Here is a 19,771-nt window from a genome sequence, read left to right on the forward strand (position 1 = left end):
ACACCAGTTGTGTCATAGGCTTATCCTATCCCATTAGGGGCAGGGCCTCCTGTGAAAGCAGTCATTTCATATAACAGCAATGCATTTTATAAGGGATTTGACCATTAGCTAGAAGTCCATTTTAATGTATGGTTGTTGTCAAACTGTGACCAAGAGCATAGTTGACTATCCAGTGATGGAACACGCTGCTGAGCACAATGTGCTTTATTTCAGATGTGTGCTTCACTACCTATGCCGCCTGGATCTTCCTTCCACCACCACCTTGTCTGAACTACATAGATGGGAGTTGTTCTTCAAAACACTTTGTTCCCTTAATCCTCTTGGACTCAATATCCACTAGCTCCCTGCCCCTCGCGCTCTTCCATGCTTTCCACCCTGCCCCAGGCCATTAACTGCACTTATCCTGCACCCACACGAACTTCCCCCTTAATCTCCCTTCCTCTGTTCTGTCACACTATCCCAAACCACTCCTCCATGTCACCATCATTATGTCCACAAACATGTCATGCTGGTGTTCGTGTCACATTCTTATTCCATGTACCTACTGCCTCCTTCCCAGCTGGCAGCACCAACCCTCCCTTCCGTCTCCCTGTCTCCTTTGTCCCCTCACCCACACCACCAGACACAACCTCTCACTTCAGTAGAACTGCAGTACTGCAGCCCAGCACAGTGTTTTCGGACAACATGTGTAGTCTTACTGGTGTGTTTATGTGCATGAATGTGTGTGTGTGTGCGTGTGTGTGTGTGTGTGTGTGTGTGTGTGTGTGCGCGCATTATAAAAATACACAGTACAATCTCCAACAAACTTTACATATTCAAAACATCCTTTACCTTTAATCCAAATATATACAGATTCATTAACAGAAATCTTACGTCTACTACGGGTATAAAGGGATAGTGGAGAGGATGACATGTACACAGATTTTCCGAAATCTTTATTAGCCAATTCACCAATGTGATATGTGCGATATGTAATTATGTCTCTATCGACGAAGCTCTCGAGGCCACCAACTGCAGGAACACCAGATCCACCTCTTACGATGGCTACAGTTAACCATCCGTTTCCGTGGGTAAAGGTATCATTTACGTCAATACTAAAATTGAGTCTGCAACCACGGAACACACAGGGTCCTTCGAGTATTTCACTGGCGGATATATTCTTCAGCTTGTTGCTCTTCTTGTCAGCTGCGGAAGTTGTCATTTCAATGTTCTCAATAGTTTTGTAAACGGTTTGACGAGAACGTCGACGGTATCTTCTGTAAGGCATCGTGGCAGCGTACAATGCAGTTGCCTGTGCGACAGCAGCAGCGCGAATGAGCAGGCTGTAGCCTGTTCGCTAGCTTATACACGCGAAGGCGTGTGACCTTCATTCGGACTTAGAATATTTCACAGTGCCAGCCGCGTTATCCCGTACGCGGGCACTAGTCGCACTAGGTGCCCGCGTACGCTGTTTGTCAGCCCAGTGTGCGGCTGGCGCGCTGCCACGATTGCGTAAGCCAGCCTCGCGCGATGGGGTCAAATACCGTAGTAGACGCGCATGTGCGTGCATACACATACTCTAGTTTGAAACAAGGTTCCTCCAAAAGCAGCAAAGCTTTTAGTCTTGCTGATGTGCCTGTCAGTGACTTAATGCATTTACTGTCTGGTGAGTCATTGCACTTACTCCAGACTATTTAAATACATTCGCCAGGGCTTTCCATTACCATATTTACATCTGAACTTCATCTAAATGTCAGCTGCCAGTTATCATTTTTCATGTGCATGTTTGCTGCTCAGTGCCTGCTCTATTTGCAATCAGTGCTCTGTCTGTTTATGGATATTTGTATCTTACTGCATCATGTGTGTTTGAAACTTAGGCTTGGATTTCATCTCCATCAGAGTGAAGAAATGCGCTTTGCGAGTCTGTTCTTAAATTTTGCTACAACCAAGATTTTCTTGTGAATTATGGAGCATGAGTCTTCCTTCTGCTTTTCATGCTTTCCATTTTGATGAGAGGTATTTCTCTGCAGCTCCAAAGTTCAGATAAGATCTGGGAATGTCCTGAAAAATTCTATAAAGAGTGTGTACATTTTGGTCACCAGTTGGGTACACTGTTTCTGATCGGTTAGAATTTCTCATAATTGGCAACAGTGTTGTCCTAAAAACTTCCAGAAATCTTTATTATAAAGTAACAATTTTCTGTCACTTTTGCACTCACATACCTAGTAAAATGATCAGTGGGAACACCACATCTGCTGCCTCCTTGCTTATTCTAAACATGTTAATTGTCTTCCTTAAACTTGTGACACTTTTGCTTCAGTTTTCCTTTGCTCACTGCAGTATATCTGCTTTTTTTTTTTTTTTTTTTTTTTTTTTTTTTTTTTTTTTTTTTTTTTTACAATTGACAGGAAAATTAAGCAACATTATTTCCCCTTGCATTTCAACATGTAATGACCGATCCCTTTTCAGAAATGACAGAATTGGGCATTACCATACTCATTTTGACTCGGTCTTACAAAAGCAGACAACAGTGAACTAACAGAAATATGGAGTCTACATTCCCAACATGACAGTGAACATTACTACACATCTGGAAACCAGTCATCATTTACAATCACTTTTTATAGGTGATCAGCACTTAATTTTGAACTATACCTCATAGGAAAATGTGCTTAAGTGGACATAGTTTCCTAACATCTGTGATAAACCTTTAAAATTTGTGACATTGCTTAGCTATCTAGAAGAGATTGTAAATAATACTGAATCAAATACTGGAATGCAGCTTGGATTTAAAAACATCTGTTAGGTGATATTTGCTTTCTCTAACACATCACAACATTAACCAAAATTTCAAATAATTTATCAACTTCTGTATTTGTTTTTGCTTGTGTGTATTGGTTTTACAAACATAGAAAGCTAAATGACATATCTTATATTGTTTACTTAGGTATTAATATTATGAAAGGAAAGTTGCTACTCACCATGTATCGGAGAAGCTGAGTCGCAGATAGTCATTTCAGTTGCCTACAGTTGCCTTAGACTGCATCCTTTTGGGATAAAAGCTTTATTTGGAACAATCTTTCTGTTGTGTCTATCTGTGACTCAGCATCTCCACTGTAGGGATAAAAGCTTTATTTGGAACAATCTTTCTGTTGTGTCTATCTGTGACTCAGCATCTCCACTGTATGGTGAGTAGCAACTTTCCTTTTCATAATATTGTTACATTCCATCCTGGATTTTACTTAAATATTTACTTTCATATTTTGGTTGAATTATTTCTAAATGAATTACTGAAAGTTATGTCTGCTTTCATTTCCAGGTACAATACCGTTATGGCTGGCGGTCCTGCTTGTGGTAATAACACTTGTTCTCACATTCATGCTTTGCAGTTTTTTGGGTCTCTGATTTCAAGAAGAAATAGCCCAAAAAGTTATTTTAAAATCTGAGACAAAGTAGCAACTGCCTGTTGCTAAGTTGTTGAAATGAGTGAGAGACTACTAAACATAATTTTGTACATAAAGCCGTTTTATGGAAACTTTTTATTGTTGATGAACACCATTTGTAGTGAAAGGCTGCAGAATTCTGTAGTTCCCTGTGGTCCAAGTACAAAAGATGCTGTGGAGGAACTGAAATATTTCATATTGTAAGAAAGATATTTTTCAAGGCAGCATTGGTGCTACATTTCTGTGCTTGCTTGGTGGGATGTACATATAGTGTGAAATCTCAGTTAATGAAGGCAAAGTTGTGAACATCACTACTGTAGTGTTATGCCAGGAATTCTTGTATCTTAACAGATGGTGCATTTAATAATCTGCAATTTGCCTTTTATTTCTGGTGTTTTGTTTTTATTTTATGAGCAATAATGCTGTAATCACCAGTGTTAAGATATGCTGCTACAGAAACTCTTTGTTAACAAACATGTAACATAGTACTGAATAATACTGGCAGGTAGGAAAGTGAAAATCTTAGATGTTCACTTTCCTTTTTAATCTGTTTATAAAAACTAAGGGAAAAATATTTTATTCATTACAACTCATTTATTTAATATAAGATACCTTCAGGTGTGTTTCTAAGGTGTTCTTTGGGTTTTAAGAAAGATATACCATGTACATTTATTTTCTTATTTATTTATGTACAAAATAGTTAAAACACCCTTCTTCTCACTGAAGAGTGGAAGGGTATTATTTGTTCCTATAAACTGTGCAAAAGTAAGATATCCGAAGGTTAATGTGTGTATCATTACATGTAATAGACAGTTTGTCTTTGTCAAGGATATCTCCTACTTCTATCCTTTCTGAAAGGATGTAGTAAACAATTCTATATCTTGATGTTTAAATATTTTTATTTATCATTGTGTTCTTGTGTTTATTTCATCTTTCTGTTCAACATTTAATGCTATACCAAATGTTGTTGTACCTATGTACTAAATGTTGTTGTAAATTTTGACGTATCCCTGTCGTGCAGAAATTTTTCAATTTGAAGGTTTCCAACGAAAAAGTGTTTATTTGCAGACAGGTAGTTTTGTGTCTGAATCTAAAACATCATGTAACTGGTGCCACCTTTTCATACTGTACATAGTATTATGAAACCATTGTGCTGTTGTATGATGGCTTTAATTTGAAATTAAGTGTGACCACCTCTAACTCCATGTAAGACATACAAGTTCCAGTTGTACAAATATCAGTGATATAAGTCTGCTGGGTTTCACTGAGTCTCTCTCTCTCTCTCTCTCTCTCTCTCTCTCTCTCTCTCTCTCTCTCTCTCTCTCTCTCTCTCTCTGCCCCCTCCCTCCCTCCCTCCCTCCGTCTCCACCTCTCCTGACTTGGATACCTCTACTGTAGCCCCTAAAGAAATGTGAACGTATCTGTTACAGTGTCTCTTCTAGATAATTTCTTGCCAGATATTATTTTGCTGCTAGGCTCTCTTTAACAACCTGATTTTACAGGACCAAATACAGAAATGCAATAATTGTAAAAAGTACAAATGAATTCATTTAAGTAATACTGTCCACAATTTTTATGAGAGCAGTGTGGACGTTACACATTTGTAGAAGTTTCTCAAATATTCTTGCAATATATATCACTGGTAGAAACTTTAACATAAACTGTTTTACTATTAGCATTGATGCACAGCAATCAAAATGTATGCACTTGAATGCTTAAATCAAAAGGTGATTTTGTAGTCTTAGAACAGGATGTATCAATTTGTGTGTTATATTTGGCTGGGTGTATCTATTTTTCAAATGATCTTATGCCTAATTGGCATGTCTACATTTTAAATGTTGTGTAGTGATGATTTTTTTAAGTCACTGTGTTGTATTATTGATGTTGTTTTATCCTCTTCATAGTGAGTGAAGTAACTGTATATTTTTGAAATAATAATTGGAGATAAATGATGGTATGTTTGTGGCCTTTACATAAAGAAATATGCACCTGTGTTCACAATGACAAAGTCAATGATAATTATCCTGTTATACTTTGTAAATAAAATAATTTGGCATGGGTTTAAAATATTTCACTCACCATAGCTCTTGAATTTCGCATCTCTTTTTGTTTTATTGTAGAAACCATCCAATTTTCCACCACTTTCTGCAAGCAATGTATGAATCACAGGAATACTTTTATGGAATTATTATTAAAGAAAAAAACTACAGATTCATGTATACATCATACTCAAGAGAAACCCTGAGAGTTATTGTTGTTTTACTATTGAAATTTGCCATCCCCACAATAATCCAATTCACTTCATATATTTCAGTGACTCATCAATTGCAAGAGTCAGTTTCCATATTCTGTTACATAAAAATTACTACTCATCCCATAAATGGGATGAATATAATTAACTTCAAGGTTTAAAATGTCACCACTGAGGTTTATGCCATTCTAATTCAACTGAAGTACGAATCCCTCCTCGCACTTTGTACACTACAAGTCATTATGTTCCAACTTTTAAAAAGAAAACAAACGTAAATTGGTTTTATGTCCGATCTTATTTTACATTTACGCTGCTATGACTAGGATTACAAATATTATAATGTAATTAATTCTTTTGTCACTCTGACATGGCACAAATGATCACTCATTTGTATTAATAACCAATCCTGAACCATGGTTGAATTTAATCACATTAAAATACTACAGATATAAATATGCATGATAACACATTAAGTGTTAGAGTTGTGAGCCAGAAGTGGCACTTCATAAACCAATTCACAGCAAGTCACCAATAGCACAGCCATGGCTGTGCAACACCATCCCTATCACTGCTTTTGGTACTTTGGGTCAAATGCTTTCGGAATCACTGGAAGGGGAGAGGGTCACCTCGGTGACCAATGGTGTGATTTCAGGAGGCTCAGCTATCTCAATGTCCTGTGGAGAAAGACAGTGTGCAGCTATGTTGTATGTGGTTGCAACCTCCTCAGGGGAACTCTGGTGCTAAATGTCGTCACCCAATTTCTCCCAGTCCAGTCCCAACCTGTGTGATGCTGCCACCTGGTGAGGTTTGCAAATTCTTGTCGCTAATCCCAGCTGAAACTGGAGCAGATTGTTTGGAAGCTGAGGCTGGAGCAGACTGACTGGAGGCTGGCCTGCTGGATGTGCAGTGGTGGAGAGGGCACCAGAGGCTGCAGTTGGTTCCAGTGTTGCCATTGTGGTCCCTCCCTGGTGGTGACCCTGCAGAGGAGGCGGTCTTGAGATATGGCTGCCAGAGGAGGCACTGTGCTCTCTTAAAGGTGCACAACCACACCAAGGTGTTGGACAGGATGGACACTGAATGTTGTGCTTGTGATCATCTTGCTTTTGAGTGCAGCAAGTAGACCTGCATTCACAGTTGGTGGCTATACAAGATGTTTTCTGTGCTCCTGTCATTGACGGAGGGGAGGGGGGGGGGTGTCTTGAAGTTAGGGTTTCCTTTGTCGGAGGTCCTTCCCATCGCTTTTGTCATTTGATGCTTAAGTGTGTGGATCAAGATGCTGAGGTGACATGTTGAATGCAATTTCTGTTGCAGAAATCACGAAAGGTCTTTGATTTATGTGATACTACGGTGTGAGGTATGCCTTCTATTGATAGAATCTTTGATAGTAGGCTGACCATAGCGTCTGCAATGTTGTATGACATGACAACAACATACAAAAAATTGGATGTGGCATCTACATGGTGTATATGCCCTAGAACAAACAGGGGAATTTTTCATCCAAGCAAAAAAGGAAAAAAAAATTATAATTCGGGAAGTTTTCGTTGCTTTAGTTTTCAGTTGAACCTGTGTAATAATGACTGGTAAGAACTGGTAGTCTAACAAAGAAGTTTACTTTAGCCTGCTACTGCAGACTAATACCGCAGCAATATAACATAAATGAGAGAATGACACCAAAATAAAACTTAGTTGCAAAGAAAATGCACCATTAACAACAACAAAACATAATGCACATGCAAGAATCTGCTAACAACAAAGTGTTTCAGAGGCTTTAGAATGAAGACTATGCAGGACTTCATAACAACAAACTGTTTTGGCGAGTGTGACATCACAATTATTTACAATTATAATAGGTCACGGGAAAATATTCTGAACAGTGGCTTGAGAAGCATTACTTTCAAAATAAATTTCCTTTTATGCAAGATGAATTAAGTTACATGTGACAATGTGTGATGAATTTCTTAAATCTTGGAGTGTTTGACTCTCATTCAAAACCCAAACACTTCAATAACCGGCCACTCAGAAAAATTTCAGGCGCAAAAGACCAGCTGGTTACTATGCCATTAGTCAAAATTTTACTGGCACATTTGTATTTGATATGTCTCAAAGGGTAACACATGCTTTTATTTATTTATTTATTTATTATGCTAAAAAAGACAAAGCTTCAATGTTAGTTTTTCATATGTATTTTAGTTCTTTCATAGATTACAAATTGTGCAATACAGTGGCAAAAAGTATAATTATCCTTAAAGAAAACTGTGGTGTAAATCCACAATTTCAAATGTAACTGGCTTTCTTATGGAAAAGTCAAAGTGCTCAACAGAACATGTATTCAGCCAGGTAACTCTCCAAATGTTCAGCATACAGCAATGAAATTTATAATCATGCTTGTCAGAAATATCCTACTGCTGCAGTTTAAGGTGTGCTCTTAGGATCCTGCCTAACCACACCCCCAGGCAGGGAATTTTGATGACTAATATTATATTTGAAGGTCTAGCTTTCCTTGTAGTTATACTGTATGTATATTTATTTAAGGGACTCCGGAACGCCCTATACTTGGAATGTTAAAATAATGCTTATAAATTACATCTTTCCTCACAAAGTATTTGAGGTAGGAAGTTGAACTTTTTACAGATTATTTATTGGAATATGGGCTACAACTTAACACAGGGATTTTACAAAATTTTAGTTCAGTTATTAAAGATGATTTTTTTTTCAATTGTAATGAAAATTCACAACATTTTTTTGCAATTTTTTATTTATATATTCAAAAAATACAGTTTTTTGGAAAAAGGCTGTATTAAATTATGCAGAAGGTACTGTGTAACATTTACTGAAAGTTTGAAACAAATATGTTTGGAAGATCCTTAGAAAACATGTAATTAGTATGAGAAAATAAAAGTTTTGGGAATCGAGCGACAAAGATTGGATTAACTTTTTAGTGGATTCCAGGTCCATAGGATGGATTATCTTCATCCTCTGCAAACTCCTCCTCCAGCTTCCTCTTGTTCCTCCTCCTGTTTACTCTTGATTGTATTTCTAGACTCTTTACAGCCCTGTCTGCAGCCCGAAGGCGTTCCTTGTCTAAAGCAAGTATCGCTCGTACCATGTTAGAACCTATCTTCATTCCCATATTTCTAAATACCTTTGGCTTTCCAACATTTCTCCTTTTCTTAAAAGCCTTCAGAGGATTTCTAATAACTTTACTTTTAGTCATTATTATACTTCAACAAAACAGAGACTCAAGAAACAGAATTAATTATGAATATTTTCGAGATAACGACAGAGTAAATAAACATGAAACAATCGACAATCACACCAGCGATATATATTGAACCATCACAGGTTAGCCACAACACATACTTTATCTCACATCACTAAAATGTACTTGATGAACACGGACGTTAATAATAACACCATTTGACAGCAGTTTAACAGCGCCACAGTGGGTCACGCCCATGTAGAACACATTTCAAAAAAAAATTTAAAAATAGTTGTAGTCTTCGGAATTGAATAAATTATATATCTATTAAAAGGTAATAGTCTGCAGATTCAGAAAACGCAAAAAAGTAAAAATTGAACTTTTCATGATTTTGAGCCTTTCCGGAGCCCCTTAAACCATTGACTTTTCCTATTTGTGTGTTCACACGACTTTACAATAATGTTATTGACTGACTACAATCATGTGTCCTATGCTGTAAATACCTGCTGTCATTGGCTGGCTAGACAATGTGACAAAAGCTATGACTGGTTGACAAAAGCACATCGCAATGTTGATTTCATTGCTTTGAAAACTATTGTGTTGTATTTGGTGGAATCTGTGTTTATACTTTTTTAATACAAAAATTTGCAGTGTACGTGTTGCCACACATCGAAGATCTTCCCAAAATCCTTTGTTTTTTTTTTTTTTTTTTTTTGCTGGGTTTCATTTCTTAAAGTGTCGGGAAGTTTTCCGCCAGTGTATGAAATCTTTACCTTTCAAAGGATTGATAAGTTTTACAGCTCTGAAGGAAATTATATTGTCACTCAGCACACAAAAATGTGCTTTCACATGGGATATAGTGAATTTTCACATGGCTAAAAGTATATTTTTAACTTAGAAATCCGGTTTTTTTTTTTTTTTTTTTTTTTTTTTTTTTTTTTTTTTTTTTTTTTTTTTTTTTTACTGTGGGGAATTACTGCAACCTCAATATTGTTTGTAATGTCTGGGCAGCCAGCCAAGCTCTTCATATCAGCCTCCAGTATATTCTATGCATCATCATTAGGATCTGCAGTCTTAGAACTGTGAGGATGTAGACCTGGAGTTCATCCTCATTTACACTACACAGGAAGAGACACCATTTTGTAATGACAGGTGGTATCGCATTTCATAAAACATATGCAGCTGATGATCTACAGTATTTTTGGCAGCCAGTCAGTTCTTGTCCGCTTTCGTACTTTTAGACAAGGTTTAATAAGCACTCAGTGCTTGACCTGTGATGTGTGCCACCCACTGAAAATTTATATAGTTTTCTGTAGTTTTATGTATGATTTGATCCACACTGTGTCATCTTCATATGATGTCAGAGCTTGCCTCATTGGAAGTGATGACAATGTATTGGAATTCACATGCTTACTCATAAGCTTGTAATATATTGCATAATTATAAGAGCTGTCGAACAGACACTATTGTCATGTCTGCTTAGTGTCTGAACAGCCCCACCCCCTCCCATGAGATATTAGTTTTTTAGACTAACTATGTTATAGTAGCAGTTTGTGATCAGTAACTAAATAGAATATTGTTCCATATAAACATATAGAAGTTATTTTTTACAAGAACAATACCTGAAGCCTTCTTTTTTGCTTTAGGAGTATTCTTTCATGTTGCCACAAATGTTTTATGCACAAATGAAATTGTGTATTTTGATCTGTCTGACCTCAGAGCAGTTCTGGCACACAGTGCATAATGCGGGGTAACTGTCACTACTACTAATACCTTTCCAAATATGTAAGTGGCAAGACACGGTGCTGATCATAGTTTTCTTTTATGTTACTATTGAAATACCTTTTCGCATGCCTCCGACAATATGAATGCTACCATTTTGCCAACAAAGCCCTGTGTGAAAACTTCAAAAATTGATACAGAGTCAATGAAGTATCCATTCTACATTTGGGAGTGCAATTTTATGAAACCAGAGTTGTTTATTATATCTAGAATTAAAGCATGAATGACTTGCTCTACATTTTATTATAAAGTGCTCTACATTTTATTATAAAGTCTTCCAGAAAATGCACGTCTAGACAATAAGTGAGAAGAGAGAAATTTACACCTCCACTACAATATTATGGAATTTGTGCTGTAAAAGGAGATGAATCCAAGGAAAACGTATTGAAGAGTTATGATCCATTCTTTGTCACTTGATTATTGTTGCCTCAGATTATTTTATACATTACCAGTTTGTAACAAAGAAAGTGTGACTGTCGTTCCACTCTGGCATGGGACTATGCCGGGACAGCCCTTACGTTGCTAGTCTGACAGATATTAAGTTATTTAATTATTGAAATATCTCTCTCATTGTGTGTGCTCACAGAACACTGTGTGTACACCTTTGGGCATGTTCCATGTATCATAAGTGTACACCTGAGGATTTTGTGGTCCCAGCGAACAACAAAAGCATACGCAGACTGGGCAGAATGTATGTACTGATATTGAGTTTTAAGAATCAAGAATATGAAATGTATTGTGACATGTTACATAATTATATTTTTTATCTTGTTTTCATGAATGCTATATAGGTTCCAAAAATAAACATAAAACAAAAATATAATTTATGAACTATGTCTCACAGCTAATAACATATTATTTATTCAAATGTTTAAGAGAAAATGAGTGATATTTATCTTTGTATTAATAAAGGAAATAAGTATCTAAATGAAATGCAGCAAACATGTGAAACAAAACTTTAACTAGTGCTACATTTTAGCAATTTCCTCAATGAAAAGAAAAACTATTGTAAGTGTGAAACGGAGTTGTGTTGGACGTACATGTAGTGATGTGTTTGGAAATATTCAAGGCACATTGGTAAGTTGAATGTCTTGCAGAATGTGGTTATTTATTTTTTCACATTTTTGCAAGCATAAGTAGCATTCTGCCATTGGGTCATGCTTTTGTAGCATGGGCTGCACCTTTTCCTGGTAACCCTCTTCTGCCACACACTATCTTTCAGCAAGTGTTTAGGCTTGCAGCTGGAAGGTCTTGGCAAGTTTGGATCCAACTTACGATACACGAGTGCCTCAACTAGAGTTTCTTTGAAGTCACTGATGCCCATTTTCTTATTGTTTACTTTATTGTTCAAATGGAGCATTTGCAATAGATATAGAAGTAACAAAATATAAGACAAGTTTCTTGTACCATTTGACAGTTCTGTACACATGGGACATATGAGGCCATCTGATCTGAGATCTTGATAAAGGCCTTCACTTTGTTTTAGTCAATGACTGTAGTGGACTTGCTTTTTTTCTTTTCTTTTTTGGATTACTTGGGACACTGTGTCATCATGTTTAGTACTAAGCTTTAGCACATCTTTTTTATCCTTCCAGTTCAGGGCCAATTTTTTGTCTTCATTCTGTGGGCTAGAACACCCTCTTTTTTTCCATTTTGCCTTGATCACACAGAGAGATTATTCTTTTGATTTGCATGTAACCCGCCTACCAAGTGTCTCTGTTGCTGGATTAGTGTTTTAGATAGCGAAAAACTACTGCATCAGATATCAGTATGCAGTGTTCTACCACTGTCTGAGTGCCCGTCCATTAATTCTGTTACCACCTTCTTAGCAACAGATATATCATCTGCTCTTTCTTTATCAGTGTAGACTTTGAATAAGGAAATATAACCTCTACTAACAGAAAGCTTGAAAACCTTAATCCCATATTTATGTCTCTCGTTAGGGATGTATTTTTGAAAGTAAATACGACCACAGGAAGATACGTTGCTTACGTATATACAGACCACTTCTTCTTGAGTATAGGATTCCTTGATTTCTTCCACACAATATGCAAAAATTGAGAGGTTTTGAAGAGCATGTCTTCTGGATCTCTCTTTTGCTCATTATTTTTTGAATCACTTTCTTATATTCTATTTGTGGACTTGCAGTGCCTCAATTTGGGACACTGCATGTTAGGACTGCCGTCAAACCATTTTTGTAGCCTTTGATCTGGAGTTCCAGTTGCAGCAACGTTTTGCACAGAAAACCTGTTGGTCTCTTCAACTAACAGCAACATAATATTGTCATCTATGAAGTGTTCAGAGTAAGAGATATGAGGTAGCCCTTGAAACTTTTGGAATGCATTTGGATGAACATCAATACTTGGAGAGGAGAAAGTAAAATTCTGTCCCCTCCTGCAGCTTTCCATTTGTTCCAGTTTGAAAGATTCACATGCAGAATGTCATCATTAGGCTCAGGATTGGTTAATAAAGCATTACATTCATAATCATCACCATCATCATCCTCAGAACTTGAACTGAAACTGTCATCGGCCAAAATATTTCAGTGTTCAACTGAATGAAAGCCTTTGGCATCATCTTTAGGAAGATAAACCAGCTTTTCAGCTATTTCTGTATCAGAGAAACCTCTGATAGTCATTTTAGTCCAAAATCTGAAATGAAATAAATGTGTTAAACTGTAAAACGAAATGCCCATGGGTGCTCATTTGGCTCCATGACACAAAATTACTTCCATGGACCTTGCAATCACACCTAGACATGAAAACAAATACATACAAAATATAATAACATGGTCAGAATAACTAAGGATATCACAAATGATAAAAAATAATAGGTTCAAATGAATAAAGGTGTACGTTTTTGGTCCCACATATCCAATAACAATGCAGCAAGGTATTCAATGTGTTAAATATTGCAGGGACTATCACCAATCAGCCCCGAACACTATAGATATGGGGATGGCCAAAAATATGGAAACAACAAAAAGACAACACATTACCATGCCTAATACTGTGTAGGAATCCTGTTGGCATCCAAAACAGCTTCCAGTCATCTGGGAATGGATAAATACAGATCCTTTATGGTTTCCAAAGGAATCTTATAACTTTCTTCATGCACAACAGTGGCAAATTCAGGTAACAACATTGCTGATGGATAGTGATCATGCACCCTTCTCAACAACCTAGACTACAAAGGCTTAACAACAATAAGGTCTGGCGACTGTGGAGGCCAGGGGAGATCTGACAGTTCATCCTCGTGCTCACAAAACCAGTCCTGGGTGATGTGAGCTATGTGAACGGGGGTCCTGTCGTCGTCGAATGCAGCATTACCATTGGGGAACAAACATTGTACCATGCGGTCCATTGACTTGATCAGCCAAAATGGTCACATAATTGTTGGTGGTAATGCAACCTTGCAGAGTAAACATGTGGCTGGAATAACATGATATGGCTGTCCAGTTCATCATCGAACTCTTGTCGTGTTTCATTCCTGAGACATATACCCAGCCAGAAGTTGGAAACAGTGTGAAACAAGACTGATGCAACAAAATTATTTTCTTCCACTGCTCCACAGTCCAGGTTCTATGGCTTCAGCACCACAAACTTTTGCGTCATTGATGAGTGGTTTAATTCCCATTGTGACTTAGTGGAGTATGTTTTTCCACTTTCCCTGTGTGCGGTACAAATCTTCGATCCAATGCCTCTTCAAACACCAAGCACTTAGGCTACTTTGGTTATAGAAGTACACACCACACAAGCACCAACAATTTGACCAAGATAGAATTCACTTAGGTCTGATATAATGCTGTGACAACTACACAGAACACTATTCTGACAATGACTGACACTTGCAACATGTTGAGGACATCGTACAGGCGCTTTTTGTGGTCAAATGTGACAGTCCCGCGTGCAGGATAGGCTAGCATCTGCATTTATGATCGACCATGAATTTCCCACAGTTTTTCCATATTTTTGTTCAATCGCTGTACATCATTTTAATTTATCTTCACACTGCCACCCTTTTCCCACCCACATTCCCCATTACTGCTGATGAAATAGTATTGAGATGCTCAGGAATCAGCCTAGGACCCCAGACAAGATAAATAAGTGACATATACTCTGTCCAAAAGCCCTGGTGGGTCCATCGGTGCTGACTGACCAACATGTCATTTTTCACCAATCACATCATTGTACACATATGGAGGGGTGTAGGTTCAGTACACCGCTCTTCCAGCTATTAACAGTTTCCGTGACCTGGGGCCACTACTAGTCTGTAATGTAACTCCTTAGTTGACATCATGTGTCTGAGTGCACAGCATTCCAGTCCTTCCACCTAGGATTCCTTCTACCTAAGACTCCTAGCAGTACTGGGATACGAACTCAGGTCCTCCACATGTGAGACAGAGGCACCGGCCGGTCAGCTACAAAGGCGTACCGAAAAATAAGGATTCCAAAATGATATTGATTGTCTTAGATTATTTTTACACTGACTTCTTATGTCAAAGCACAGTTTTTTGTCTCATACGTAATTGCTATATTGTCTTAATTAAATGATGCATCATTTGCAACAACATACATATAAAATACGCTAATGTTTAATTAAACATGTTATCATAATTGAGGCAATGTTGTTTAAATCACAGTAGTAAAATATACCAGAAATATACAACTATATTAGTAACAAAAGAAAGCAAGAACTCAAATTAGGTTACAAAATATATACATAACGGTATGTGAGCTATTAATCGTCGTCACTCAGAAGATCGAATAACTCTTCTGTTTCATGCTCTGACAGAACTGTAGTTGATGTAGAGTGTTGAAAGTCGCTCAAAAGATGATGTTGCAGTTCGACTGGTTTTGTCGCAAAAAAGTAACTTTTGTTCGTTCCAATAAGCTCCAATACGTCTGACGGTATGTCAAAAGATAAACAATCTTTATTTTGTTTCTTCAGCTGGTCTCTCAATATGATCAAAGTATTAAAAAAATTGTCTTTAACGATAATCTGTTGCGTTGTTTAGTTTTTATAATGTTCATAGAACTGAATATTCTTTCCACTTCTGCATTTGAATGCAGGTATAGAACAGTCATTGTTAGCTGTGAAATCAGAGAAAAAGGATTCTCCCCTGCGGCATTTTTATACCGCAAAACCTCACTCCAAAATCGAAGTGTTAGTAGTGTTATTCCACCTAATGAAGTTGATATTATGCCATTCTTGCAGCATACCGTCTATGAAATCGCCACTAAAACCCAATTCTTTGGCTACATCCGCTACAGCATTATTTTTATTCACTTTTAGTGTTTCTTCAACATTCAGCATTGACATTTTTTTCAGGATCGTAACGTTACTTGGCAGTCTTTGTTGAATTTCTTTTGTGAGTTTCAGACTAAACTGAATGCATCTCTTCTTCAAATAAACTTTTTTTTTTCAGACAAACTTAACTCAGACAATTTCTGTTCAAACATAAAGCCAAGGTTCGGATTTGCGTACATACATTCGCTTGGAACTGGTGTTGTCAACAAATCAGCAGTTGGAAAAACTATGTTTTGTCTGAGTGACTGCATGAGAAATACAAGTGAACCTAGTAATTTAGTGGGGTCATTGTCTTCTCCTTCAAAAGCTTTTATTGCTCTTTGTACGTCTTTTAAAGCATGTTTAAGGTAAAACATGTAAAGATGATTTGAGTCGTCACAATACATCTTGTACAAAAGATCGGCAGTGTAACAATTGTCTTGAACTTTGGCAAGTGAAAAATGTAGCTTTAGTTCTTCCCACTGCTCCAGAATTCTTCGTATTGCTGGTTCAATTGAAAGCCAACGTGTTGCACAGACCTTCAAAATTTTTGGTGGCTGTTTTCCACAATTTATTGTCTCATAAACCTTTTTGTATTCCTCTTGTCTTTTGGCTGAAATGGAGAACCAATTGTAGGTTTCCCGTACAAGAAACTCTATGTTTCTAGGTATGGTATTCACTGAGACGTGCGAAACGGCAAGCTGAAGAGAGTGGCAAATGCAACGGATCAATACCAAATGCTTCAAACCATATTCTCTCTTGAGTTGTTCGAAAAGCCCATTGTTTATTCCAACCATTGCAGAGGCATTATCTGTGCCAATTCCTACCATATTAGCGATTGGAAGTTTGAGACCTTTCAAAGAATTCACAAGAACAGCAGCCAGATTTCTTGCATCTGCAGTTTCTACTACAGCGAGTTTGAAAATGCTGATCTAATGGTTTGGTTGTTTATACTATAGTACCGTATAACGATACCTAGCATTTTAGATATTGATACATCTGTGGATTCATCTATTAGTACACTGTATTTTTGGTTACCTATATCTTCAACAAATGATTGTGTAAAATATGGGGCCAAACTTCAGTTATAATGTTAGTGCACTTTGTACGATGTAACTGCGTGTTTATAGCGCCCTCATCACCGGAAAACAGCTTTTTGCACAGTATCCCTAAATGATCTACAGTTAAAATAGAACAATGTTCAGCAATAAATAAACAAAGGGCGCCTTCCGCTCTGCTTGCTATTCTAACTGTAGTTTTCGGAACAATTTTCACAGGTAAGGTGGTTTGTGTTTTTTTTTCTTTAAATCAATTTTTTATTTATGTTTAATAGTTTCCGATTTCGAATGCTTTCTAATGTCACACAATTTAGCATTGCACATACTTGACATCTTGCCTTGGATAAGTCTCCAACGATTGGTTTCAGCCACCCATTGAATTCAGGTTCTGCTTCCCACGCATCCCGATATTTTTGAGCGTACTGCTTCTTCTTCTGCGGTAAATCCATTATGTAAGCCACCACAACATAAGTTTCACCAATTTATAATCACTGAAAATACATTAAAGCTCAGGCGAACTAGAGGTCATGAAACAATCTACTCACTCGGTAACTCGATATCAGTCCTATTGTTCATTCTTTAAAACGTAATAATGTTTGAGAGACCCCCACCGAATTGTTCTTGCGTTACCACTGGGCATGTGGTAATAATTTGACTGCGAGTTAACATTTCGAAAAATTAGAGGTCGCTGGACAGAAATGTATTTTATTATACTTAGTATTACGTATGGTTTTTGTCAATTTGAAAAATAAAGGGAGTTCAAAAGTTGAAGAATTATAGATCGATACGCTATCGACGATAACAGGCTAGTGGGTAATGAATAATGAATTGTTCTATAGTCAAGGATTTCTTACTCTGTAGGCAATTCCCACATTCAGGTTTACTAAATGCTGAACAATGCTACATGATCTGCTAAGAACTTAATTTAACTTAGTAAATCTAGAACAAACTCAGTGTAGTACCCATTCTATAGTTAAAATCTTAGTTTTGTTAATGAAAATACTGGCCCAAAATAGTTTTGATTTGTGCTTCAAAAGTCGTCAGTACTCCAAAAGTCGCCAGATAAGTCGCTAAATAATTTTTGTCGCTAAAAAGTTTTTCTTTTGTCGCTAAGACGAAGGCAAAAGTAGCCATTTCTAGCGACAAAGTCGCTAAATTGGCAACACTGTCGACAATTTAGGGACACTAGTTGTGTCTGTAAACAGAAAAGTACCGGTCGACCAAGTGTGCCAAATGCAACAATGGAGAGGACTCCATGCCCAGGAACGACGGCTGGAACATCGCCTCCGGACATCGGAAGCGCTCGTTGCCGATTGTTATCACCTGGCCGTCCGGCAGCTCGTAGGACTTCTCGAGGGAGGAGCTGGCGGCGGCGGTGGCCATCTCTTGCTCGAAGTCGAGCGCCACGTAGCACAGCTTCTCCTTGATGTCGCGCACGATCTCGCGCTCGGCCGTCGTCGTGAAGCTGTAGCCGCGTTCAGTCAGGATCTTCATCAAGTAGTCCGTGAGGTCGCGCCCGGCCAGGTCCAGACGCAGGATCGCGTGCGGCAGCGCGTACCCTTCATAGATGGGCACGGTGTGGGACACGCCGTCACCAGAGTCCAGGACGATTCCAGTGGTCCTTCCGGATGCGTACAGCGACAGCACGGCCTGGATAGCCACGTACATCGCCGGCGTGTTGAACGTCTCGAACATTATCTGCGTCATCTTTTCGCGGTTGGCCTTCGGGTTGAGCGGCGCCTCGGTGAGCAGGACGGGGTGCTCCTCCGGGGCGACGCGCAGCTCGTTGTAGAAAGTGTGGTGCCAGATCTTCTCCATGTCGTCCCAGTTGGTGACGATGCCGTGCTCGATCGGGTACTTCACCGTCAGCACGCCTCGCTTCGACTGCGCCTCGTCGCCCACGTAGCTGTCCTTCTGGCCCATGCCCACCATGATGCCCTGGTACCTAGGCCGGCCCACGATGGAGGGAAACACGGCCCGAGGGGCGTCGTCGCCGGCGAAGCCCGCCTTGCACATGCCGGAGCCGTTGTCCACGACGAGCGCGCTGACGTCTTCGTCGGCCATGTCTGCAGAATGCTGTGTCTTGTTGCGCGCTGACGTCTTCGTCGGCCATGTCTGCAGAATGCTGTGTCTTGTTGCGGTGCTGGACTTTCATACTCTTAAATCACGAAAGCACAGCAGCAAACTGTGTGGAGGCCCTTTCAATGGTGGTTGCATTACAAATCAACAATTAAAACTGGAAGATTATGGCCGGCACCTTTTTGCTTTGCTGTCGTTTTGAATGGATCATTGGATATAGAGGGGGGTCTATACTAGTCGGCTTTGACCAGTGCCCTAGGAAACATGCGACAAACGCCGTAAATAAGATGGCGACTATGCCGTGATGTTGCCGGCGATTTTTCCAAACGGCGTAAGGTTGATGGTTCAAATTAGAGATGGGCAAACTGAAACACCTAACTGTTTCGAAACAATGAAACAGTACAATGTAATGTTTCGAAACGCTGTTTCGAAACAGTGAAACAGTTTGTGTCTTATAATTGTATAGGCCGTCACATTATATAATCTTGAGTGTCTACTGTATAAATATTGTCATAAAAACACAAATGAGGTGCGAGACCGCCAATCATATCGCAGAAAGTGTGAAACTTTCACTTAGGCGTCTTTGCAGTTCCATATTTCGTGTAGCAGCAAATGCACTGCTTTCGTGTCATGTAACTTTCAAATTTTCCAATCGGCCGAGGTCAGACTTAATATGTTTGACATAACAGAT

At 38.5% G+C, this 19,771-nt stretch overlaps 2 protein-coding genes across 2 annotated transcripts in view; one reads left to right on the forward strand and one right to left on the reverse strand.

The window, feature by feature from the left end:
• LOC126262981 (prolactin regulatory element-binding protein) overlaps positions 1-5,514 on the forward strand; it is a 144,372-nt gene extending 138,858 nt beyond the window's left edge. Inside the window, exon 8 of the mRNA XM_049959931.1 lies at positions 3,299-5,514. Coding sequence (XP_049815888.1) covers positions 3,299-3,384 — 86 coding nt within the window. The 3' untranslated portion in view covers positions 3,385-5,514. The remainder of the gene's footprint in view (positions 1-3,298) is intronic.
• An 899-nt stretch (positions 5,515-6,413) lies between these two features.
• On the reverse strand, positions 6,414-19,086 carry LOC126263534 (uncharacterized). Its single transcript, XM_049960628.1, has 2 exons — positions 18,232-19,086; positions 6,414-6,650 (listed from the first exon to the last, which is right to left on the reverse strand). The coding sequence occupies exons 1-2, from the start codon at positions 19,063-19,065 to the stop codon at positions 6,414-6,416; spliced, it is 1,071 nt and encodes a 356-aa protein (XP_049816585.1). The 5' UTR covers positions 19,066-19,086.
• Between the last annotated feature and the right edge of the window lie 685 nt (positions 19,087-19,771).

The sequence above is a fragment of the Schistocerca nitens genome, chromosome 6, assembly GCF_023898315.1.
Source record: "Schistocerca nitens isolate TAMUIC-IGC-003100 chromosome 6, iqSchNite1.1, whole genome shotgun sequence".
Lineage (NCBI taxonomy): Eukaryota > Metazoa > Arthropoda > Insecta > Orthoptera > Acrididae > Schistocerca > Schistocerca nitens.